At 38.8% G+C, this 26,861-nt stretch overlaps 1 protein-coding gene across 9 annotated transcripts; it reads left to right on the plus strand.

Annotated features, from left to right (window-relative positions):
* The first annotated feature begins 2,867 nt into the window (after positions 1 to 2,867).
* On the plus strand, positions 2,868 to 25,596 carry TIAL1 (TIA1 cytotoxic granule associated RNA binding protein like 1). Of its 9 annotated transcripts, none has more exons than XM_033181221.1 (13): positions 2,868 to 3,462; positions 6,403 to 6,464; positions 11,948 to 12,044; positions 17,534 to 17,683; positions 17,919 to 17,973; positions 18,135 to 18,222; positions 20,137 to 20,212; positions 21,299 to 21,407; positions 22,552 to 22,647; positions 22,753 to 22,837; positions 23,081 to 23,204; positions 23,534 to 23,673; positions 24,493 to 25,596. In XM_033181221.1, the coding sequence occupies exons 3-13, from the start codon at positions 12,033 to 12,035 to the stop codon at positions 24,617 to 24,619; spliced, it is 1,062 nt and encodes a 353-aa protein (XP_033037112.1). In that variant the 5' UTR covers positions 2,868 to 3,462; positions 6,403 to 6,464; positions 11,948 to 12,032; the 3' UTR covers positions 24,620 to 25,596. The 9 variants fall into 9 exon arrangements, with proteins under 9 accessions (XP_033037112.1, XP_033037126.1, XP_033037165.1 ...); XM_033181235.1 differs by having other exon boundaries at positions 17,585 to 17,683; XM_033181274.1 differs by lacking the exon at positions 6,403 to 6,464 and adding an exon at positions 19,609 to 19,676.
* Positions 25,597 to 26,861: the final 1,265 nt, after the last annotated feature.

Here is a 26,861-nt window from a genome sequence, read left to right on the forward strand (position 1 = left end):
GAATTATGGGAGAACAATTCAAGATGAGATCGGGTGTGGGTACAGAGTCAAACCGTATCAATAGCTCTTTTTTAAAAAATCACTAAACAATATTTCATTGCATGGATGTACCACCTTGTACGACAGTTTATCCATTCACTTATATCAAGGACATTTTAGTTGTTTTCAGTTTGGGATGATTATGAACAAAGCTGCTGTAAACATTTGTGGACGGGTTGTTTTCAGCTCATGTGGGTAAGTACCTAGGTATTATGTTTAGTTTTGTAAGGAACTGACAGACTGTCCTCCTAAGGGTCTATAACATTTTGCAGTCCAACCTGCAAAGAATGACAGTTCCTGTTGCTTTACATACTCATCAGCACTTGGTGGTGTTAGTGCTTTGGATTTTAACCATAATAATTTCACTACCAGTAAACATGCCCATTTTAACCATTCTAGTGTGTAGTGGGTATATTCTTTTTATTAAGTTAAAAAACAACTCAAATATACATGTATATACAAATGATTTTTAGGACTATATACATGTGGAATAAAACCTTGTAGAAGGAAACCAAGAAATAGTAAAGACAGGATTCAGAAAGTTGGTTACCCCAAGCAAAGGCAGGGGTGTGTGTTAGTGTGTGTAGGAGGCATAGCATAGATACAGATATAAACTCATGTCATTATAACTTTTGAGTGTGGTGGGTTTGTGGCTATAATTAAACTAAATTAATAAAGGTGGGTGAGGCAAACTGAATAATTGTCCACCAAAGATTTCTATGTCCTAATTCCCAGAATTTGGGAATGTTATGCTAAAAGAGCCTTTGCAGATGTGATTGAGAACCTTGAGATGAGATCATCTTGGCCCAAAGTAATCACAGAAGGTTCTTGTAAATGAAAAGGGGTGGCAGGAGAATCACAGTCAAGACAGACGATGTAAGTACAGAAACAGAGAGGAGAGAAGATACTTCTTTCCTTGAAGATGGAGGATGGGGCCAAGAGCCAAGGAAAGCAGGCAGCCTCTGGAAGCTGGAAAAGGCAAGGAACCAGACCTGCCAACACCTTGATTTTAGTCCAGTGTAACTGATTTTGGACTTCTGACTTCCAGAATTGTAAGATAATAAATTCGTGTTGTTTTAAGTATCTAAATTTGCAGTAATTTGTTACAGCATCAACAGGAAACCATGACAGTGGGCCAGGCATGGGTTAATGAATTGGATTATAATTAAATCCAGTTCTACACCTAGGTCCAATTAAAAAAATAGACAAAACCTTTGAGTGGCTCCTCACTGCCTGGAAAAGCTCAAATCCCTCAGCATGAAACAGATTCTTGACAACACAGTTCTACAACGTCCTCTCTAGCTTTAGTTCCCTCCCCCCAAACCCCAACCCCAACCCCAACCCATACATTTTAGCCATGGGTCCTGGCATGAGCCCTTTTGTTGTTCCCGTGGACTCCCATGGGGCTCAACTCCTTTGCCGTGTCTCTATGAAGTCTTTCAGGTTGAAATTTCCTCCCCTGATAATTGACAACATAAGGGCTTGCTGCATGGTTAATTCGGCTTTCAAGATTAGGATTCAGTGGCACGCACAGGCACCGCCACTTGCAGAGGTCGACGTGCACTTAGTACATGTTGGCAGAAGCAACTCTTAAGCCATTACTAACCGGGACAGTTAAGTTCCGGCAATGGACTGAAAAGATCTTTCTTCATCGCCACTCTTCACTAAGCTACAAGACCAAGTACTTTCTCCTGAAGGTACTTAGAGGAGGAAAAAAGCACACCAAGAACTGTTGTAGGGGGTGAGAAGACAAATTCTACAGGGCTGCAGAGCTAGTGTGAACATGGCTTCCCTCATCTTCATCCAAAACTGCGTTCCTAGCCCATATGACTGATGTCTGTGCATGTCTCTGCCCAAGGATTTTTTTTTCTTTTTTTCTTTTCTTTTTTGTTTGTTTGTTTGAGACGGAGTCTCACTCTGTCGCCCAGGCTGGCGTGCAGTGGCCGGATCTCAGCTCACTGCAAGCTCCGCCTCCTGGGTTTACGCCATTCTCCTGCCTCAGCCTCCCGAGTAGCTGGGACTACAGGCGCCCGCCACCTCGCCTGGCTAGTTTTTTTTTTTGTATTTTTTTTAGTAGAGACGGGGTTTCACTGTGTTAGCCAGGATGGTCTCGATCTCCTGACCTCGTGATCCGCCCGTCTCGGCCTCCCAAAGTGCTGGGATTACAGGCTTGAGCCACCGCGCCCGGCCGTGGATTTTTTTTTTCCAACTCCAAGAATACGGGGGGAGTTGGGCAAGTCATTATAATAGAGGACTGCTCTTCTTACCCCATTATCCGATGAGATACTGGATAGGGAAGCCTCTGAAACTTGTAAGGCAATTTGCAAGCAGGCCACCTGCTTGTATTTAACAAACAGGCTAGAAATACCTATGTGTGGGGAAAATGCGTCCCCAAAACACCCCAACCCCTCCGGGTCCCCGCCAGCCCAGCCTCTCTCCTGACTGTCGCGCGAAGCGGCGGTTGACTAACGCGGGCCAGCCGTTCTGATGAACACAGGAGGGCCGGACGGGCCTGCTGGCTCGGACACCACGCGGAGGCAGAGCGCTGCCTGAGCCGCAGTTGAAGAAACCGCTCTCGGGCTGGACGAAGGCGGAGCAGCAGCTCAGACTGGGCCAACAGAAGAGCCTTACAATGCCTGGAGCAGTCCGAGGACAGCCCCCGGCGCGAGGCACTCTGGGACTTGTAGTTCGCTTCCCAGACAGCGCTTTTTCCCACTTGGTCTCCCCGCCTTTCAATGTCGCTTTTATTCTTCCCTTCACCTCCTAGCCCGCCGACTTCCTGGTCGTCGCACGTCCTCAGGTATGACTACACTACCCAGAAGTCTCCCCTTCGTGTCCCAGCGCGGGCGGGCGTCGGCGGTTCCTCTGGACTACAGGTTCCAGAAGTCCTATGCAGAAGTGCTTCCCTCTCTCATTTCCAGGACCACAATTCCCAGAGACTTCGGCTTCACGGCGTTTCTCTTTTTGCCCGATCTCTCCTGGAGCTGGCTGGGCTTCGGCCGGCCAGAGGCCCACAGCAACGACGTGATCCGTCGTGAGCGGGTCCCAGGGTTTCCTCGGCGGCCCTTTTTTCTCTCCCCTCGGTCGTCCCCGTTGCAGGCTGTCGCGGCTGGCCTGAGCGGTGACCTGGCGGGTCGCGCCTGCGCTCTGCCCTGTTTCCTGCCTGGCTGGTGGCGGCGGCCATTTTGTTCATCCTCCTCCTCCTCCTGCTCCTCCTGGTTGGAGCGCAGTGTCCGGAGCGGGCTGGGGGGAGAGAGCCCGAGAGCAGGGTTCGGTACCTTTTCCTCTGTCCCCAGCCGGTGCCCATAGCCCCCCTCCCCTTCCTCCCCACCCCCTCCCCTCCCCAGCCCTGCCCTCCCCCTTGTCCCGGGATCGCTCCGTCGCACCCACCATAATGGAAGACGACGGGCAGCCCCGGACTCTGTGAGTACCCGAGACGAGGGGTGCCAGGCGCCAAGAGGCCCCGGCACCGCGGGACGCTAAGGGAGGGAGCAGGAGAGACTGGGTCGAAGCCGGGACTCTAGGCGGCTCCCTGACCAGGGCGGCGTGGACGCGAAGTGCATTCCTCATCTGTCCCCTTTTCCTTGGGAAGGAAATCCTCCCTTCCCCCAAACACAGTCACTTCCTGGGGTCTGGGGCTTGTCTCGACCTTTTTCTCTGGCGCCCTTTGCATGCCCTCCCTAGGCCGGGTTTCTGCACGGCTGAGGCTGTCAGGCCCAGGAGAACTCCTGCACCCCCTGCGCGTTGGGCACCCTGGGCTGGGCCTGGAGCTGCCGGTGCCCACGGGGAAAGAGCCTGGCGGGGGTGGGATTGGGGGTGGGCCCTGAGGTACTCACTCCTTACACGTCCTCAGCTCGAGTCGCTCCCAGCTCTTCTCCCCAGCTAAGCTCTCGGAGGAAGCAGGACACTCTTTTACCACTCAAGCCCCTTCTCTCTTTATGCCCCACGTGCCCCCGCCCACGCTGTCAGAAACACCCGCCTAGCGCCCGCTACTTTTGAAGTGCATAAGGGATACGTTTTGCTGCCCGAGCATCTTTCCCTTCTTGGATAAAGAAGTTTACTTTGAGCGCTCCCTACGCTAAACTGACAACCAGTTGTTAAACTCCTTTTGCACTCTAGGTGTTGCCTCTTCCTAATCTGTTTGTGCGTCGAAACCGTCAGAGTTGGCTAAAATTATGTCTTCATCCGCTATTTGATGTGTGTCTTCTGAACGCTTTTTCTCCTGTCTTGCTCTTGCTTTTTACCTGAAGCCCAATCTAATGAATGAATTCTATCTTACAACCACTTAATTCTGGTTTCCTTCCTTTCCCAATGAAGACTGATGACTCAGCATTTGCATTCCTTTCTGAGTAGTGTGGCACTCCTTCTGCATCTTTTTTTTTTTAAGTCTGAATAGTTTTTAATTAAATGTTTAAGTTGGGCACCCTAATTTCCCGGCCTCTTCAGGTTCAGCACTCCTACCTTGAGTACCAAGGAGTCAGATCGCTGCTTTGTTTCTCTTGCCTCTCCTGGTATTGATAGGATCATAGTCCACTTGGCTCTGCTGTCTGATGGGGAAATTACTTTTTGGGGAATAGATAAGGTGGATGGGCACTCGAGAAGTTTGACTAGCTTCACATCTCTTCACTCCTACCAAAGAAAGGATGCTCAGTAAAGAAGACAGATGTTCAATATTGATAGAGATTTTTTTGTGTGTGGCCTTGTACGGGAATAAATGTGTTCTCTAACGTCTCACTAAAGAATCCATCCCGTTTTGAGAATCTGAGGCCTACTGAAGCACATCAAATGCTTCAATGAAATGCTTGTTTAGTAGAACGTCTTTGTGTTTTGTGTTGTCTTCCATTTCTGCCTTCTCTCCCTAGAAGAAAGAATTGGGACACACTTAAAATTTGTCCTTCAGGCCAGGCGCGGTGGCTCACACCTGTAATCCCAGCACTTTGGGAGGCCGAGGCGGGCAGATCACGAGGTCAAGAGATCGAGACTATCCTGGCCAACATGGTGAAACTACGTCTCTACTAAAAATACAAAAATTAGCTGGGCGTTGTGGTGCGCACCTGTAGTCTCTGCTACTCAGGAGGCTGAGGCAGGAGAATCGCTTGAACCCAGGAGGTGGAGGTTGCAGTGAGCCAAGATCGCACCACTGCACTCCAGACTGGTGACAGAGCGAGACTCTGTCTGAACAATTAAAAAAAAAAAAAAAAGAAATTTGTCCTTCAACATCTGTTGAAGCCAAGACTTGGTGTTGAGTTACAATGTGTACTTTGATATAAGCATCTGGGAAAGCTAGACTTAAAGACTAGCCAACATGTATTTAACAAAGATAAAAGTTACATCATATCTAAAAATCTGAAGTGTCATCATCACACACTGAATGATTGATAAATACTCATGGCAGGTGTCTCATTTACTGTATTTCTCTGTTCCTTACCAAGAGGAATGTCTGGTTTTGTAGTGCTCAAGAATGTGCTTTTTTGATGTCTTTTATTTATCTTTGCATCTGCCTTGTCTTCATCCCTATCAGTTTCTCCAGGAGACTAATAAGCTAACTTCTTTGTCATTTATTTCCTTCCTCTACCTTCTCTAATCTCTTGTTCTTTCTTTGAAACAGTTAAGTTGTCTATGTTTACGGTTCTCTAAAACTGTGACGTGTGTTCATATGAATAAATAGACATCTTAAGCTCTGTTGTTTTGTATGTCAGTACGTGTTTACTATTCTGTCTTCCTTTTTCCTTCTCCCACCCTTTCCCATGGGGACTTTTTCTTTTTCTTTCTTTCTTTCTTTCTTTTTTTTTTTTTTTAAGAGAAGGACTACTACATCTTCCTAGGTCTTATCCCTGCAGCACTTAGGTCACTGCCTGGAACATAAGAGGTACTCAGTATTTCTACAATGATTGTACTTCTTTCATTAAATTAGTATTAAGTTCTTTTTTAAAAGTCCTGGTTGAACTAAGGTTGTAGGCACACATTACTGTCACACGTGGTGCAGTCTGTTGACTTTGATATATTTTTTAAAACCTTCAAATGTAAAATCTTGAGATAAAAACAAGTGTTTCACAGTTGGGATTTTTATTAGAGTTTAATACAAATAATGCATAGTAGTTTTTCTAAGAGTACGTTTTACATATTCTCAAAGGGTTCTACTAGATATAAGTAACATGATGAAAACTTTGAACATGATTTTAGACATTGATGTCTAGTAGGGTTTTATTTTGTTTATGGAGATCTTATATTTTACATTGTGAGCTATGGATTAGGTTTTTCAAGTGGCCAGTATGTTTTAAAAGAATGTGTTCTTAACAAAGCTTATCTTAAATTGTTTCCTTAAGATGCCTGTGTGTTACTAGTGAGGTTTTTTTCCTGCAGACACACACAAGCTAAGACATATGGTTCTATCTTCAGAAAACAATATGGTGTTTAGAGCCTAGGTAGGTCTTTAAATATTCATTACCTACAGTATTACTAATTTATTTGATGGTATTTAAAGTGGCATAGAATTGCTTTGATGTTGAGCCTAAATTTCTATTTGTCATATAGTTGCTTTAAAGGTCTGTTTTCTGATGTTCTTCATTCTCATTTGACATTTATTTTGGGGTATTATGCATTGAGTAACTTGTGATCTAAAAAAACAAACAAGAGCATGCTGTGTAATACTGGTGTTGGAACTGGACTGTCTGACACCTGCCTTGTGGGACACACGTTTCAGGCTTGGGTTGTGTGTAGCTTTGTAGTGCAGTGATTTGATCCATGGTATATCTGAATCTACAATATGACACTAAATTGTAATAGTTTTTTTTTTTTTTTTTTTTTTGAGGCGGAGTCTCGCTCTGTCGCCCAGACTGGAGTGCAGTGGCCAGATCTCAGCTCACTGCCAGCTCCGCCTCCCGGGTTCCCGCCATTCTCCTGCCTCTGCCTCCCGAGTAGCTGGGACTACAGGCGCCCGCCACCTCGCCCGGCTAGTTTTTGTATTTTTAGTAGAGACGGGGTTTCACCGTGTTAGCCAGGATGGTCTCGATCTCCTGACCTCGTGATCCACCCGTCTTGGCCTCCCAAAGTGCTGGGATTACAGGCTTGAGCCACCGCACCTGGCCATGATAGTGTTTTATTGTACCTTATTTTCTTCGTCTATCTGATGCACCAAAATTGCTAGGAATTCATGTAATACCATGTTATGCAATCCCTTCCTTTAAGGCAGTTCTTTCTTCCTGGAAGTAAGCTAATGATTTAGAGTATAATCTGAATAAGAGCAAAGCAGAAGAAAATTCTATAAAATATTACAAAATTGACTGGCTATACCATGGATTTGTCTATTCTGTTGCTATAATCAAGCCCCTCATTCAAATTCAACTTAATCATATTCTTTGTTTCTTTAAAGTAAGAGTGTGTGTGTGTGTGTGTGTGTGTGTGTGAATATCTCATATATATAGTTGGTCAATTTAGTTGTACCTCCTGCAGCTCTCTTCCATCATGCCTTCTTTCTAAAATGAAATACTGTACTGACAAATTGAACAATTAATTAGAGATCTATTGAAGAATATTATTGCAAAATCTCTTCTTGTATAGGACTTGTCAAGAACAAAAGCAGAACTGTTACGGAAATTTAGGTATAGTTTTTTGTGTGAAAATGCTGATAATTTCAGCCTTGGTAGGGCTACTCTTTTCAGAGTGAGAGCACATTCAGTGTTGAAAAGTGTCATTAGTCTTGTGAAAGGCATGATATTCTTAACTTAAAATTCTGCCCAGTCAGACACAAGAAGTAGTTTGGCAATGTGAACTTCTGCCTACTGTGAAACTGCTAAGTTTCTAGCCTCAAATTGGATTTTAACCCTGATGCTAGGGATAAAGGTGTCATTTTCAGTTTTTAATGCTTCAGTCCCTACAGTTCCTGTTCTTAGAAGACAAAATAGACTCTAAGGTATGCCTCTTTTAAATTTTTTCCTTGAGTTAAAAATCATTCTGGAATTTCCTAAGTGTTTACTCTTTGAATTGACCTCTCAATACAAAAATTGGAGCCATTTGTCTTTTTTCTGTTATTTCGTATATGTTCTTTAGGTAGAAATTATATATTTAAAGACTTGGAACTTTAGGTTGACTACTTCATAACCAGAGCAGAAAGAAAGTGAAGTGTAGAAGCTGTAATTTGGAAAGAATAAAGATATCATTTCAATAAACTACCAAGAGATGATCTTACTAGGTCAGGCATTGAACTTTGTCTTAAATATTTTTGTTAGTATTTACTTTGAGACAGATTATTTTATGATAATGTGAAGGTACTTACAACAGAATAGAATAGTACTTTAAAAGCTATACAATACGTCTCAAGTGTTATGATGCATGAAGGCAAATGTAAATGAAAAAGCAATCTGAAATTTGGGTACAAGAACTCAGTAAAAGAAAAGGCAGTCTGAAATTTGGGTAAAGTTTAGGTGAAATTATATAGTGAATCATGGCTTTTTAATCCTGGTAAATTAAGATATTGTGTGTGTTGTTATGGAAGGTCTTTCATGTTAGTTTTTGAAATTGAGTTTGCTGCTTAACAACTTTGAGTGAAGATAATTTGAAAAATAGGAAACCTTAACACTGGATCTTTTAATAAATATTTCATGACATTCTAAACTTAGATATTAACATTTTCATCTTTGCCTTCAGTGCTAGAAATGTAAATTAATGTATCTAAATATGCCTCTAGAAATTCTTCAAGATCTGTAACTGACAGGAAATAGGTTGACTTGGAATAAGGGTTTATTTTTGTTTTTCAGATGAAGTTTCGCTCTTGTTATCCAGGCTGGAGTGCAATGGCATGATCTCAGCCCACTGCAACCTCCGCCTCCCAGATTCAAGCGATTCTCCTGCATCAGCCTCTCCCAAGTAGCTGGGATTGCAGGCGCCCGCCACCACGCCTGGCTAATTTTTTGTATTTTTAGTAGAGACGGCGTTTCACCATGTTGGCCAGGCTGGTCTTGAACTCCTGACCTCAAGTGATCCACTCTGCCATGGCTTCCCAGAATGTTAGGATTACAGGCGTGAGCCACTGCACCTGGCGTAATAAAGATCTTATTAAACAGTGACAGCTTTTATTGTGACTATTAGATACAGAAGGTAACTAATGCCCATATAGTTTTTCCTGAAGAAATCGATGTTTAAACAGTAATGGAAATAGAAAACTATTTAAAATGTGTTATATTAAAGTGGTAATTCTATTTTAATTTGTTATTAGCTAGCTTCAATACGTGAAAATGAGTTTTATCCATCCTTCTTTTCTCTTAGAAATGAGCTAACTAGTCTTTTAGGCAAGGAACCTAATGTTTAGAAGCTCAAGATCACTTGTTCGTTTTTCTTTTTTTTTTTTTTTTGGAGATGGAGTCTCACTGTGTCCCCCAGGCTGGAGTGCAGTGATGCGATCTTGGCTCACTGCAACCTCCGCCTCCCAGGTTCAAGCGATTCTCCTGCCTCAGCCTCCCAAGTAGCTGGGATTATAGGTGCGCGCCACCACACCTGGCTAATTTTTGTATTTTTAATAGAAATGGGGTTTCACCATGTTGGTCAGGCTGGTCTCGAACTCCTGACCTCATGATCCGCCCGCCTTAGCCTCCCAAAGTGCTGGGATTACAGGCATGAGCCACCGTGCCTGGTCACTTGTTCATTTTTCTTACAGATAGGTCTACTCTGTACAAAAAGAAGTCATTTCAGAGATACAGGCTTACAAACCCCTACGAGTTAAGAAGGGGCAAGCAGTCTATGGCTGGCTCATAACCCAATAACCTTTTACTCCTGCTGGAAAAAGTGTGTCACTACATTTGCCTGCTGATGGATCGGCCCTTTAAATTAGGAGGAAAAGACGGCACAGTGGACGTAAACCAGTTTGTCACTTGTTTAGTCCTCTATTTAAGTAATATTGGATGTGTGTTTCAATTTTAGAGCAGGTACACTAAGGTTATTAGTGCTCATTGCAATAAAATTCTTAACTGGAAAATTGCTACTAATTCTTAATTGGATCTTTTCAGTTTTTTAGGTAACCTAAGCTTTCTCAATTTTTCCCTTTGAGTATTCCATCTTAAAGCATATTGTGTATTTAATGTGGCAACTATGTTGCAAGTCTTATTTTGGTCTTAATACTCAGTTTCCAGATGTAATATATTACAAGTAGAAAAAGAAATTTACTTTCCAGAATGAACTTTGTTAAATTTTACAGATATTATTGGTTTATGAGGTTGTTCATAACGGATGCAAATTTGAGGAATTATGCATAGAATACCAGAAAGACTTAAGTGTTTGGCAATTTATTGAGATAAATTAAGATAAATCAATAGAACAAGACATAAACCAAGGTGGTCTTCTCTGCGTGGTGAAGTAGCATTTTTTCCTTTTCTTTTTTAAACTTTCCTGTATTTTAAATCTTTTACACAAAACACATACATTCAATTTGTAATTAGAAAAAAAAAACCCAAATTTTTAAGTGTCCATAGTCAAAAGTATACCTGGATTTGTCTTAATTTTTCTCTGAATTTCTTAAGAAATCTTTGTATTTGCTTTTTTATCTACATTAAGATATATTTTGTTGGCTGGGCATGATGGCTCACTCCTGTAAATCCCAGCATTTTGGGAGGCCCAGGCGGGTGGATCACTTGAGGTCAGGAGTTTGAGACCAGCCAGGCCAACATGGTGAACCCCCGTCTCTACTAAAAATACAAAAATGAGACGGGCGTGGTGGTGCACGCCTATAGTCCCAGCTACCTGGGAGGCTGAGGCAGGAGAATTGCTTGAACCTGGGAGGCGGAGGTTGCAGTGAGCCGAGGTTGCAGTGAGCCGAGATTGCACTACTGCACTCCAGCCTGGGCGACAGAGTGAGACGCCATCTCAAAAAAATGCATATATATTTTGTTGATTCTGATGCATTTTAGACTAGGAAATTTTATATTTTACCCTGCTCTCCTAAAATGAAATAGTGAAGACATCATTGCAAGTAACCTACTTAGCCAAAACAAAACAACAAAAACCCTCCACCCTCTGTATGTTTTACTATAACTTTACTCTGATTCTGTTCTTTGTTCATGTAATTGCTTTGGTTGGGAGTCTAAGATAAACTCACTTTATGTTTAATATCCTATTACAATCAGGTGTTTTAATGAATTAGTATTTGTTGTATTTGTGTGTGTGTGGTGTGTGTGTGTGTATATGTTATAATATTTTTAATTAGAAATTGTAGTTATCTTGAGACCGGTTTAAAATTTTAACAATTAGAATAAGATGAGAAAATTATATCCAGGATACAGAATAATAATGCCATTGGGGTATACAAGATCACGTTGAATAAGATGAGAAAATTATATCCAGGATACAGAATAATAATCCCATTGGGGTATACAAGATCACGTTGATTTGTTTTTTAAATGTCTTTCAGAGTGGTATTTGAGTGGCCTAAGAACAATTGTTATTTTCCTAAATAAGGGTTAATCTTACTTTCATAGGATCAGGTTTAATTGGAGAAATTTTATTGAAAACAGAGGAAGTTAAAGTGAAATAAAAGGTGACCGGGCGCGATGGCTCACGCCTGTAATTCCAGCACTTTGGGAGGCCAAGGCGGACCGATCACCTGAGGTCAGGTGTTCAATACCTGTCCGACCAATACGATGAAACCCCGTCTCTACTAAGAATACAAAAATTAGTCAGGCATGGTGGCATGCACCTGTAATCCCAGCTACTCGGGAGACTGGGAAAGGAAAATTGTTTGAATCTGGGAGGCGGAGGTTGCAGTGAGCTGAGATCATGCCATTGCACTCCAGCCTGGGCAGGCAGCAAGAGCAAAACTCCATCTCAAAAAAAAGAAAGAAAAGGTGATGAATTAAATGATAACACAGTAGAGCCAGAGCTAAAGGAAAAATTGCTGATAACATATTTTTTTCTTGTGCAGATACGTAGGTAACCTTTCCAGAGATGTGACAGAAGTCCTTATACTTCAGTTGTTCAGTCAGATTGGACCCTGTAAAAGCTGTAAAATGATAACAGAGGTAAGATCTTCCCAGTTCCATGTGCTGACAATTAGCATCATGGGTTGGTTAGCATGATTTTAAAATTGCATTATAAGCCTCAAGTTATTCTGGTGGAGAGATTTGTGTTGTGTTGACTTATTACTTTGCTTTGGCTCACAAACTAGGCTTAGAATGGAGTTTTATTTGAGAGGGCAAAGTTTCTGTGCTGTTAATCTCAAACGGTCATTCTTTGTGGTATGGTTATCTTGAAGTGATTCTGCTTTTAGAACACTATTAGAGCTCATTTCAGAGTGGTGAAAAACTGGAAAGTATTTCATACAATTCCCATAAGAATGTTAACGATTTGGACGGTGTATGTTCATGTGCGGGAACACGAGGTTATGTGTGTGGTGTGCAGTACTGTTTGTTTCTTGTGTCTGTAGCAAATACTTAACCTTTTTATGCTTTCCTGCTAAGACTGTAGCAGCACCCGATGAGTCATGTTTTAGGCTTTTTTTCCTTGTCTTTTTGTTCATTGATCAGCTTTTTTTTTGTTTGTTTTTGTTTTTGTTTATTTACTCTGTACTAGATACTGCAGTAAGTGCTAGAGATACACTGGTGAATAAAGATAGTTCCTTGTCCCATAGAATTGTACAGTTTAGTAGGGAGACAAAGGAGTTAGCAGGCACTTAGGATATAGGATAATAAAGGCTCCAGAAGCAGACAACTTAAAGTGCTGTGGGAACAAATGGGTATCCAGCGCAGCCTGAGGTCAGCGCATGGCTTGTTGGAGGAGTCACTGCCTGGGCGGAAGCCTTAAAAGGATAGTAGTACATACTGGCTAGAAAGGAATTGAGGGAAGAAGGGATTCCAAATAAAGGGAACTTTGATCCAGGTTGGTAGGGAGAGCAGGAGTGCTTAGGGCAGAGAGGGAAAAATAGAACCCATAGCATTGTTGTAGTTTAAAATGGGATTAGTCAGAAGAGATGGCAGAAGTGTATGGAAAGGGCTAGAAACTGTGCTGAGAAGTTTGGTACTGAAACGGAGAACTGTTAAAAACCTTTAAAGTGCTTTGGCCTTTTGATTGTCTTTCCCAGCTAATGACAATCATCATTTTGTTCTGGTGTATTATGTTTTTCCTTCCTGCCTTTAATTATTTGTGCTTTCATCGATCAGAAATTTCCTTTGCACTAGGCACTCTACAAGGTACTGGAGATATAATGGAGAGACAGCCAAATGAGTTCCCCAGGCAAATGGGGATGTAAGCCATGAAGAGAATAAAACCGAATTCTGTGATGATTGGAGGATTGGTGCTATATAGGCTAGGTGATGAGAGATGTCACCTCTTTGAGCTGAGACAAATAACAAGATGGTGCTATCTGTGGTAACAGCTGGAGGCAGAGGAAACAGCAAATACAAAAGTCTTGAGTTGGTAATGAACTTGTGTTTGTAGAATCAAAGACTGATGGCTAGAGTCTGGTGAGGGATGGAGGGAAATGAGTCTAACTAACAGCAGGATTCAGAATCACAGGGCATTATGAGCCATGGCATAGTTTGAGTTTTACTCTGGTCGCAGTGGCAGACCAGTGGAGGGGCTTAAACAGGGGGATGAGGTGCCAAGATTTGCATTTTTAAGCTTACTACTCTATGTAGAGAATGTCTGTTATATGGATAATAGATTATAGCGGGCAAGAGCAGAAGGAGAAAAACCATCTGGATTTACTTCACTAGTCTAGGTAAAAGATGATGGAGGCTTATTCTCAAACGTGCTAGCTGAAGTCAAGATAAGGACAGAGGTTGATAGATTTGGAATATATTTTGGAGGTAGAATTGATAGGACTGGATTGGCTGTGGGACGTAGGGAAAGGAAGAAATCGGGAAATACCCTAAGATTCATGTTAATGCAGTTGCATAGGTGGTAATGCTATTTATTTGCTAAAATGGGGGTGACGTGATGGATGTCACCACAGGGAGCGGTGTTAATCAGGAATTGTGTTTTGGCAATGTTAGATTTAAGACATGAGTTAGACATTGAAGTGGACGTTAGATTAGGCAGTTGGATAAAGTGGTTTGGAATTCTGGAGAGACCAGTGCTGAAGCTTGCAGTGGTATTTGAAGCCATGGGACTAGGTGAGTTCACAGAGAGAGAACGATGGTAAAGAAGAGCACAGAGGCCATGAAGTCTGAGCCCTGGACCAGCTCAACATTTAGAGTTTGCATAAAGGAAGAAAGATCCTACAGTGACGAAACAGGAAAACCAGAGTGTGGTAGGATACAGAGAAGAGAATGTTTAAAGGAGGATGGTGGTCAACTGTAGTGAATTCTGCTTGGAAGTAAAGATTAGGATGGAAAAGGGATCACAAATGCAGCAGAGAGGTCATTGTTGAGCTCAACATACAGTTTCAGTGGCATGGTTGGCTTGGAAGCCGACAGGAGTAGGTTTAGGAGAGAACGCGTTGTGAGGAAGTGGGGAAAGAGTCACTAGAAAATTTTTGAGAAACATTTGATAAAGATTTATTTTAACAGTATTTTTTAAAACCCCATGTATACATATAGCTATTTGAAGGGTAGAGGGACTCGAAATGAATTTTCATAACTTCTGTATTCTAGAACTCTTAGATTTGAACTTGTAAAGTCTCATATTTCTCTGTCTTGACATTTATGTCATCCAACAAAAATTGGTGACAACACTAAATAAGGTAGGGATAAATGATTTTTTTTTTTTTTTTAAGAGACAGGATCTGACTCTGTCGTCTAGGCCGGGTGCAGTGGTGCCATCATGGCTCACTGCAGCCTCCAACTCCTGGGTTCAAGTGATCCTCCCACCTCAGTCTCCCAAGTAGCCGGGACACCACCACTACACTTAGTTCATTTTTAAATGTTTTTGTAGAGATTAATTTCACCGTGTTACCCAGGCTGGTCCTGAACTCCTAGGCTCAAGTGATCCTCCTGCCTCATCCTGCTAAAGTGCTGAGATTATAGGCATGAGCCACTGCACCCAGCCATAATTGATTTTTTTTTTTTTTTTTTTGAGACGGAGTCTCGCTGTGTTGCCCAGGCTGGAGTGCAATGGCATGATCTCGGCTTACCGCAGCCTCGGCCTCCTGGGTTCAAGCGATTCTCCTGCCTCAGCCTCCTGAGTAGCTGGGACTACAGGTGCGTGCCACCAAGCCCCGCTAATTTTTTTTTTTTTTGTATTTTTTAGCAGAGACTGGGTTTCACCATGTTGGCCAGGATGGTCTTGATCTTCTGACCTTGTGAACCGCCCACCTCAGCCTCCCAAAGTGCTGGGGTTATAGGCAGGAGCACTTTTTTTGTTTTTTTTTTGAGACAGAGTCTGGCTGTGTCGCCCAGGCTGGAGTGCAATGGCACAATCTTGGCTCACTGCAACCTCTGCCTTCCAGGTTCAAATGATTCTCCTGCCTCAGCTTCCTGAGTAGCTGGGATTATAGACATCCCACCAAACCCGGCTGATTTTTGGAATTTTTGGTAGAGATGGGGGTCTCACTGTGTTGGTCAGGCTTGTCTCGAACTCCTGACCTCAAGTCATCCAGCTGCCTCAGCAGGTGTGAGCCACTGCGCCCAGCCCATAATTGATTTTTAGGATGTCACTTGGTGGTGTAAATAAGAAGCTTCCAAAGGGTATAAACTCTAATACAGAGTATCTAGCAGCTATTTAGTTTTCTTTCATAAATTTCATTTCAGTATGTGAGAAATCCTTTTTCCCCAATAGTTTTATGATTTTTTTTACTTTAGATGTTATCATAGATTTTAGCTTTCCTTATATAATACAAATATATATTATTGATTCTAAGTCAAAATTTTTTAGAGTTTTAGTATCTCTGATAGTTGGGATGTGACTTAGAAATACATGGTGTCTTAAATTAGGTGAAATGCAGTGTGATGTGAATATATAAAATATGTGATATCAGTGAATATATGTGTATATGTACATGCACGTGCATATGTTGATTGGGAGCTGGCCTGCTATTAGATGGATTTGAAATTGGTATTCACGAGTAGACTAGTTTCCTAAAGTGTATGGGATTGTCATAGATCTACCATTGGACCCCTGTATGTTTTGCTGTGATTATCAGTGTTTTCCTTAGAGATCATTGGGGCAAAAGAGATAGGAGTGAAAGGAAAACTCAACTGGCACAATTGTAGCCTCTTACTTATTTTGATGTCCTTTCTTCAATGAATATTTATGGTAAATGTAATAACTCTTTTACAAGAAGAATTTACATGTGTGTTTTAATTTGAAGTCTTCCCCCATTTCCTTTCTTTACCTCTTAAGAACAGCATTCACGTGGCTACAACAGTAGGATTTTGTATGAGAGCCCATAGTTTTGTTGTCAGTATTAACGATCCCCTTTTTTTCCCTCAAGGAAATGCCTTCTGGTTCCTTTGCCACTATTGTTTAGACGTCTTATTTTGGATTTTTCTTCTAAAACTTTCCTGGAATGAAAAACTGTGGTTGTTGAAAAGATCTTTATTTTATCTGGTATATTTATCCCTTGTAAGTCCAACTAGAATTCCACATTTTAAATATTATTCTTATAGGGCATTTTACATTGAATAATGATAACTGTTTGTAGCCTTACATAAAAATATATACTTGTACAGTTGTGCAGCTCTTCAGTATAGGTTGCAGTTTCATAGAAATTCGTTTCCAGTTTGGTTGTCAGGTGAGAATGTTGCTATAGCTTAGGTAGTACTACTTTCTTCACATCTTTATAAATGTGTTTTAGGTAACTACTGTCAAGCATAGGGTTGCAGAATATATTTAATATAGATTTTTTATATGGTGTTTTTATTATGTAAAATTGTAGCTTTGTCTTGGAATATTTTATTCAGATACATTTTCAGAACCTCTTTTCTTGATCACTGCTGTTGTTTCTCTGATCTTTGGAAAACCAAATTCAAAGTATATAGAATCTTCAGTACATTAGACTATTTTGGAAGGTAGGGAATTCATTTCAGTCGCTGGTTGTAAAGCTTAAATTTTCCTGTTTTTATTTTCATTCTTTCCATATCTAGAAAAGAAATCAATAAAATTCAGTCTTTGTAGCAGTATAGAATTCCATCATTTGTAGTATTGATCCTAATTTTGATCAGGAGTAGTTTATAAAGTTGGTTCATTCTGTATTTCTGTATCCTGGGATACCACTTATAGAGGATTATGATGCATAAGTAGAACATATTTTAAAAATAATGTTGGAGAAGGAAAGCAATGGTAAGGAGTGGTCCTCATCAGATCTGAGTTTGAGGTTTTGTTTGGTTTAATATAAGCTTCTATTTTATGTTTAACAGACTTCACCAGAATTCTTTATTTTCATTTAATACTGATGCTCGTGATTCTACAACTGCTTTTATAGTTCCGTTTGAGTTCAGTAGTATTCTGAGGTGCAAAGTCAGGTTTAGCTTTAAATCTTATTTTAAAAGTGTTAGGCTTTCATAAGCTTATGCAGTCTCACCTTGTACATTCCTAGCTATCAGTAATGTTTTTTCCTGGATTTTCTTCTCAGCAACCCGATAGCAGAAGGGTCAACTCTTCTGTTGGATTTTCTGTTTTGCAGCATACAAGCAATGACCCATATTGCTTTGTGGAATTTTATGAACACAGAGATGCAGCTGCTGCATTAGCTGCTATGAATGGGAGAAAAATTTTGGGAAAGGTAAGATATTAGGATGATGGCACCTTATGAGTACATATATTTGCATGTCAAACTAGTTTGTATTTTTTCTAGGCAAATTTTTGAACAGATACTCGGCTGCTGAGTGATGGTTTTGCTTTATTCAGCTTAGTGCTTTTACAAAAATAGCCCTGCTTGATAAATGATTTGATAAGTGGTAAGTGTTCTAACTCATGACATGCCTAATAATTTTATTAAATATAATCTTTATTTTTAGGAGGTCAAAGTAAACTGGGCAACCACACCAAGTAGCCAGAAAAAAGATACTTCCAGTAAGTACTCCTGCTGCATTTTACTGTGGAAGAGTTCTGAAATTATCCAGGAAGCATTACCAGCTTAAATAGGGTTTTTTTTTCCCTCCTCTAGAGTTGCCTTAAAAAGGTTTTAGTGGCTGACTTCTTAAGTATTTGATTACCAAATGCTCTGATTTCAGATCACTTCCATGTGTTTGTTGGGGATTTGAGTCCAGAAATTACAACAGAAGATATCAAATCAGCATTTGCCCCCTTTGGTAAAATATCGTAAGTATCATAATCAGTACTACACTCAGTTGTGATAGGCAGAATTGTATATGATTAACTTGTAATTGAATTAAGATTTTCTTTCTCTAGTTAGTATGGTTTTGTTTTGTTTTGTTATTTTTTATTTATTTATTTTGGTTTGTTTTGAGTAGTGAATGTTGTTGAAAATGTTAATGTCATTTCAGTGTCTTGGGGTCTCGTTTTCATCTAATCCTGTGTATAATATGTTAAAAAAATTTAAGTGATTCTGTTTGTTATCTTTGAAGCAGATGTTTGAATGGTAAAACTTATAAAGTCCAGCTTTTTTGTCATGTGTTTTCAAAATTTGGTGGTTTAGGATAATGAGTTAATCAAAAGTAAATGTGATTTATACTGTGTAAGAGTTCAATAACTTTTATAGGAGGAATTTATAAATGGGAGAGTAGGTAAATCCTTGAATATATTGTGATTAAATTGGAAATGTTCATGTTTTATTATGATAAATGTGTTTTTGATATTTTAGCTGTAAGTGAAAAGTACTGTTATACTATTAAAATGTTTCAATGTATGAGTCATAAATGTGGGTTTAATTAGATGTTTTTTGTTAGTGATATTTGATTCTACTAGTTAAGAGGCAAATGTGGTTTGATTTTTAACAACATTTATGCTCAGATTTTACTGTTGTTACTTGGTAAAAAAAATATATTGGAAAACTAAAAATGATTATGAATTGTAGAAAATGTTTATCATAATTTATCTTTCTGATTAAAATCAGTTTATTTTGTATATTTCCTGTAGATTTAAATTAAACATCTTAGTACTACTTTACAGGAAAGTGTTTCAACTAAGAACAACAATATTTTCTCTATTCAATTTGTTGTTCTATAGACTTAATTTCTTTAAAAGATTTAATTCTTAACTTTCTGTTTTGATATTTGCTTTGCTTTTTAATCTAAATGTGGTAAGTAGTACTATTTTAAAAATCAATATAAAAATAATACAGGTTGCTGTTTTTCAATCTTTATTTATACCTGAGACCTGCAGTTTTTCTTAAGTCCAAGTCACAATTAAAAGTAATAGCATTCTGGTTATTTTGCAGAATTGCTCATAAGAATGGACAGGATCTTGAAGGCTAACTGCAAGGAACTGTGCACACTGGAACTCAGTTGTAGATTTTTTTTCTCATTTCTATTTATTCTTATTATACATTATTTATATATACATATTTTAGTATTTACATTTTAACATTCTATATTCAGTGGAGTTCTATATTTCCAATCATTTAACTTACTCACTAAAATTTCTGTGTAAATTTGTTGTTTTCGTACTGGTGTGCTTAGCATTGTTGTTAGTTTTTTATTCTCCTTTCTTAAATTTCTGAAAATGTCAATTTTTCAAAATTTACAGCTGCCCAAACTCCAAAATGATGGTAGAGAATTGACCAAGAAAAATAAAGAAATCTGTTAACAGGCCATGTATGCCTTTTTAATTCCTATTTTTTCCTCTTTTTCAATTTTTTAATATTTCATATATTTTGTATCACTAGGCAGAAGACATTTAACTATTTAGAGATTGCATGGTAAAGTAGTTAGTATTGTTACAGTAATTTATAGAATCAGTAAACCTTAGAGGACACTAGTAAATAGAGTATTAGAAAGGGAAACTGTTGTTCCTATTAATCTTCAAATTTGAGCATTTAGTTTAGAAAGCACAGGCTATTTGATTAGGTTGCATGTTTATTACATGTTTTTGTCCTACTGCTTTTTTCTAACAGGTAAAGAAGCATTAGGGAGAGTTCAGGAATGGTTGTAGTTAATTAGGGCTAACTGGAATTTTATTTTAAAAATGCTCACAATACAGTGTGTGTGGTTCCTTTTAGTTTTTATTTTGAGGGTGGCTCTTACTTCCCTCATTTAGCTGTGCTTCTTTTCACAGGGATGCCCGGGTAGTTAAAGACATGGCAACTGGAAAATCCAAAGGCTATGGTTTTGTATCTTTTTATAACAAACTGGTACGTTCTTCCATTTCAATTTATATTTTTTAATACTAAATTTAGTCATTAGTTACTTAATGTATTGCATCTGAAACTTGAGTATACTTGAATGTTAACTGCAAACACAACTTTTATGTAATGCTATGTATGTTTAAATAATAGAGTATAATTTCATTCTTTCATAAACTCAAAAATAAATAGCTAGAAAAAGAATGATTATACTATAAGGAAGATATTTAAAATTGTGTTTGTACATTGGTAAAGGTCAGATGAATTTAGAAGTAAAGCCCAAGTCTAGGACAGATGAGCTAATCTGAGAATTTAGAGAGTAGGTAAATTATATTCAGTTTTAACCGTGAAAATCTCAGTTTTAACTCTTCCTTTTAAATTATTATTGATACTCTTATATGACTGGGATATTAGTGACTACAGCAAATTATATAAATAAAAATTTAAGCAATTCATCTTGATTTTTGTATATATTCTTTGTAGAAGAGGTACCAAAGTAAGCATTTGTGTTAACTGTAACATTAAATAATAGAGTGGGCTTTGATTTTAAAGCAGTTTCAATAACTTAAATCACCTTTTTTTTTTGTTGAGATAGTCTCACTCTGTTGCCCAGGCTGGAGTCCAGTGGCGCCATCTCAGCCCACTGCAACCTCCGCCTCCCGGGTTCAAGCAATTCTGCTGCCTCAGCCTCCCGAGTAGCTGGGATTACAGGCATGTGCCACTAAACCCAGCTAATTTTTATATTTTTAGTAGAGACATGGTTTCACTTGTGTTGGCCAGGCTAGTCTCAAACTCCTGACCTCAAGTGATCCTCCTGCCTTGGCCTCCCAAAGTGCTGGGATTACAGGTCATCTACATTTTATTGAAGTGGTAAGATAAAGGGCCAGAGTATCTGTTTTAGCTTAGATTGAATCACTCAAGTTCAAATCATTTTCTAGTTGGTAATAGTTCAGTTTTGTTTTGTTTAGGATGTTTAGTGAATTCATCTACTGATTTGTTTTGGATCCAGCAGTGCCGATGCTTTATTTAATCGTACTGAGTCTTATTTATCACTATTTTCTTTGTGATTGTACTTTCTTTCTTTTTTATCCATAGGATGCAGAAAATGCGATTGTGCATATGGGAGGTCAGTGGTTGGGTGGTCGTCAAATCCGAACCAACTGGGCCACACGTAAACCACCTGCACCTAAAAGTACACAAGAAAGTAAGATATATCCACTGTGTGTGTTAAAATTATAGATTCTTCACAAAATCATGTATCATGTATTCATCTAGTCTCAATTTCTGATTTATTTATTTAAGAGACAGGATCTGGCTCTGTTGCCCAGGCTGGAGTGTGGTGGCGTGATCTTGGTTCACTGTGGCCTGAAACTCCTGGGTATAAGTGATCCTTTCACCTCAGCCTCCTGAGTAACTGGGACTACAGGGACGTGCCACCATGCCCAGCTAATTTTTAAATTTTTAATAGAGACAGGGTCTGGTTATGTTGTCCAGGCTGCACTTAGTATTTAATTAGTGTTGCAAGACGCTAATTATTTCACTTTATATTTCGTTATCTGTAAATAATTGGGCTATGATATAAGTATTTTTGGAGCTGTGAATCACCTGATTTTTTTTTTTTTTTTTTTTTTTTTTTGAGGCGGAGTCTCGCTCTGTCTCCCGGACTGGAGTGCAGTGGCCAGATCTCAGCTCACTGCAAGCTCCGCCTCCCGAGTTTACGCCATTCTCCTGCCTCAGAATCACCTGATTTTATAGATCAAGTCTGTGTCAAATCATAGCATCAATAAAAATTATATTTTCTCCTCCCATTGAGGTATATCTTTTTTTTTTTTTTTTTTAAGGCAGAGTCTCACTCTGTCACCCAGGCTGGAGTGCAGTGGTGTGATCTCAGTTCACTGCAACCTTTGCCTCCCAGGTTTAAGTGATTCTCCTGCCTCAGCCTCCTGAGTGGCTGGGATCACAGGGGTGTGCCACCACACCCAGCCAATTTCTGCATTTTTAGTAGAGATAGGGTTTCACCGTATTGGTCAGGCTGGTCTGGAGCTCCTGACCTCGTGATCCACCCACCTCAGTCTCCCAAAGTGCTGGGATTATAGGTGTGAGCCACTGCACCCTGCCTTAATTTTTGAATTTTTAGTAGAGACAGGGTTTCGTCATGATGGCCAGGCTGGTGTCGAACTCCTGACCTCACGTGATCCGCCCACCTCAGCCTCCCAGAGTGCTGGGATTACAGGCGTGAGCCACTGCGCCCGGCCTGAGGCATATCTTAATAGTATATAGTAATTAACAAAAGATAGTTTTATAGTACCATATAACAGTCAACGTTTTTGTTTTGTTTCTGCATACAGACAACACTAAGCAGTTGAGATTTGAAGATGTAGTAAACCAGTCAAGTCCAAAAAATTGTACTGTGTACTGTGGAGGAATTGCGTCTGGGTTAACAGGTACAATGTTTGGTTTTCTAATCACCTCTGAGGAGCTTCATCACTATTCTTATGAATTTCATGATACACATCAGCCATGTTTTATTTGTATGTTTTGTTTTATAGATCAGCTTATGAGACAGACATTCTCACCATTTGGACAAATTATGGAAATAAGAGTTTTCCCAGAAAAGGGCTATTCATTTGTCAGGTAACACTCTACTTGAAATATCATTATTACTCATACATTTGATTCATTCCTTTCACTTACGTTCCCCAGGGTATCAGTGTCTGTTATTTTAGTGCTTCTTTGCAATATAGAAGTTTAAGCTACCTACCATTTATTTTAGAAAAAAGTACCAACTTGCAGGTATAAACTGATGAGTCTCCATGTTACTTACTGTGTTAGGTTCTTAAAAAATAAAAGACAAAACCTATCATTTTTCTTTCTTAGATTTTCAACCCATGAAAGTGCAGCCCATGCCATTGTTTCGGTGAACGGTACTACGATTGAAGGACATGTGGTTAAATGCTATTGGGGTAAAGAATCTCCTGATATGACTAAAAACTTCCAACAGGTAATTCGATTTTTCATAGCACTTTTTAAGTTTCCATCTTACATATCACATAAAAAGCTTTGGAAACTCTGTAAAATAAACAATAAAATAAAGCATATAGCTACTTTCAGTTGATTGTATTTCAAAATTGATTATTTGCGGTATTAACTGAATCTTAATACTTTCTTTTCACAGGTGTCACCACCCCAATAAACTTAGACAATGATAAATAACAGAGTCCTATTCACATAAGGGTGCTTACTTAGTTTTTCTCTTCCTTGTCTCCCACTCTTTCTTCATATACGGTGTTTCTTACGTGTTCCCTAAAACAATAATTTGCTTTTTCCTAGGTCGACTATAGTCAGTGGGGCCAATGGAGCCAAGTGTATGGAAACCCACAACAGTATGGACAGTATATGGCAAATGGGTGGCAAGTACCGCCTTATGGAGTATACGGGCAACCATGGAATCAACAAGGATTTGGAGTAGAGTAAGTTGTTTGGGTTTTTCCAGTATGGAAATACATGGTTCTGACAAAATAAATAAAAGTGTGGTTTCCTAAGGAGAATCTATTTTAATTATATACTTTGAGCTATTTGGCATTATGAGCATTATAGAAACAAATCTAACAAAATATGATTTATGAGGCTAAGGAATTACTTCTCATTACCTAGGTGGAAAGGAGGGGGATTGGGATAACATTTAGTGTGTCCTATGATCCCTGTAAGCGGTTGGTAGAATTTGATTTACATTTCTGATACACTTTTATTTATTTTTGCATGTGAAAGATCTTTGTCCAGGTATATGCAGAAGTTTGATGGTTTTATGCCTATGTGGTATGTGTGAGAAATCTGAGGTTTGTATGATACAAAGTAACTGCCTTTTTTTTTTTTTTCTTTTTGTTGATAAGAGTGGGTTCCTCCTTTGTAATTCCCCCACCCAGGGCCAGCCCATACCTTTATTTTCTGATTTCTTCCTTTGAGAGTCTTTCCAACATGAACTTGTATTTTTAAAATTTGTTATGTAATAGATGATGTGTTGAATCATTCACAATTTTTAAAAAATTAGTTTGCAGATACTCCTTAGACATCATTGTGCTAAGTTGTGGTTATCTTAAAAATATCGAAGACTAATACTGGAATATGTATTCTACATATATATCATGTATTTCTTTGATCTATCTATTTGTTGTAGGTGTGTTGATTTCTGGTTTTCTATTCTGTGATTAGGCTCTGCTTGATTTTTGTGTAAATACATATGTGATTTTTTCTTTCTTGTGTTTGCTGAAGATTTTTTTTTTTCTTCCAAGTCAATCACCTTCTGCTGCTTGGATGGGTGGATTTGGTGCTCAGCCTCCCCAAGGACAAGCTCCTCCCCCTGTAATACCTCCTCCTAACCAAGCTGGATATGGTATGGCAAGTTACCAAACACAGTGAGCCGGGACTCTTAAAAAAAAATTGTAATTCATGATAGGCTTCGATTTCCTGTGACACTTTGAAGACATGAAAGTAGACATCGGAAAATGAAAATATTTATTTTAAAAATTGAAATGTTTGGAACCTTTAGCACAGATTTGCTTTGGTGAAGGACACATGTCTTCTAGTTCTGCCTTTTTAAGTTTTTGTTCATGATGGATATGAACATGATTTTTCTTTGTGTACAAAAACTAAAATAAAGTCAATAAAGACAATTCTGACTACAAATTTTGATATAATAGGAAAAATGGCTAATACATTTTGATTCTTAGATACTATTCCATTTTTATCTTGCTGTTCAGTATTTTAACTCACTGTGTTTTTAAAAGAGCAAAAAAGGGAGGATCGTGAAAACCTGGGAATCACATATAAGTTCATCTTGAATCCTGATACTCCCCTCCCCTTCCCTGAGGTGGACCACATTTGAAGTCAGCAGAGAAAAAGTGTGATATTCAGAAGAAATGCGTGATTTTGGAGTCGCTTTGGAGGAATATTTTCTTTCTCTATGCCTAAAGAAACTGAAGCCAGACTGAAGTTTTGCACCCTAAAAAGGAACAGCATTGTTTGAGTTACTTGAGCAAATGTCGGTGGTCCACGTTAAACATATTTTTAAAACTTCCAAAAGTGTCGATTATTAAAATTGTAGTATATTACATTTCATTTTGGGGGGAAATTCCAAGTATGGTGTTTGTATTAAAGTCAGACAGTCATACTTGTGCTTTTACATGAAGTTTAAATGATACACATTGTAAATATTCAATAACTACAGTGTTTAAAAAGCATGCTTCAACATAGAAGTAGCAGCAATGTAATCATTTGAAGTAACACTTAACACACTCCACTGCATTGAATGCAGTGGATTGATCAGAATGTTAAGACTGACATTTCCAAGGTTGGCTACTATGTAAAATTAAAATTACACAAATTGTGCAGAAAAAGCCTTAATTTTAATTTCATACATATCTTTGATGCATTAGTATGTTCTAAAATGTCACTGGGAATTAGTTTTGTTTTTTTGTTTTGTTTTGTTTTGTTTTTTGCTTCACATTACTTGGTATGTAAATACCTTGATTAAAACCTTATAAACCAATTTCAAGGTTACTATAAGTTGTATAGTACAGGTGTTTTTTAAAAATCTTGGGGTGTTTTTAAAAATTAAGATATATTTTGCCCAATAATTTTTTTAACAAGATTGCTAAAAACATCTTATTTAGACACTTCAATGTACCAATTTATAATTGGATATTCAGTTTAAATAGTACACAGAGTTGTGGCTTTTATTTTCAATTAATTTTTTCCTTGTGGGCAGTGTGCATGGTATCACAAGCCTGAGCAGAGGCTTAAGTTGTATGTGTGCAGAGTTTGTAAAGGAATCAGTTGGAAGATGCAGAAGACTGAGGTTTGCTTTCAAGGTATTTTTCAGGCTGTGTGGGTAAAATTTGCCTCAAATTTCTATCAAACAGGAATGTAAAATAGATAAAATCCTATGTATTTGAATTGTCAGAGCTAGGGAGTGCAAATGTCTTGGCAATGTATTCAAAATACTGGCCTGGGCACCAAAGAGTGCCTTTTACAGTTACGTAGTAAGATGCAATTGGTACCCACAAATAACTTTTCTAAACATTTGAAGTCTTACAGTTAGCTTTAAAATAATGATGATTTTATAAATTGGTGATCACAATAATTTTGGTATTACTTTCCTCCTTTTCTCACTTAGCAATATAGCCAAATGTATTCAACATAAAAATTCATAGGGTCTGAAGTTCATAGTTGGGCCAAATTTTTTTATGGCACCTTAGTTTTTACCATAATGGTCATCTATTACACTCTTCTGTTATAAAATATACCCTTATTTCTTTTGTTTATAGTATCTTTGAGGAATGTTTTTGGAAAAGTTAATTTATATTTTATAGGGAGAACACTCAATAAATTATGTTAACTGTGCCCCCGAGTTAAAAATTTTATGAATATATGTGAAACTTGAACAACTGAAGACTTTTTTTAATTGATAAAATTAAAAATGCTTAGTATGCCTGTTTTGGTCTGCCAGTAAATTAAGTAGCTTATTGAGATAACTAACAGCTAAATATAGCTGTAGTGTTTCCTGACTGTATATTCTATGATTTAATAAAAATTATCCAGACTAGTTATATTGCCACAGTAAACATGTGACTGAAGTGTCCTTCATCTTAATCTGAAAGAG

Source organism: Trachypithecus francoisi, unplaced genomic scaffold, assembly GCF_009764315.1.
Source record: "Trachypithecus francoisi isolate TF-2019V2 unplaced genomic scaffold, Tfra_2.0 Contig01579, whole genome shotgun sequence".
In the NCBI taxonomy this organism is placed as follows: domain Eukaryota; kingdom Metazoa; phylum Chordata; class Mammalia; order Primates; family Cercopithecidae; genus Trachypithecus; species Trachypithecus francoisi.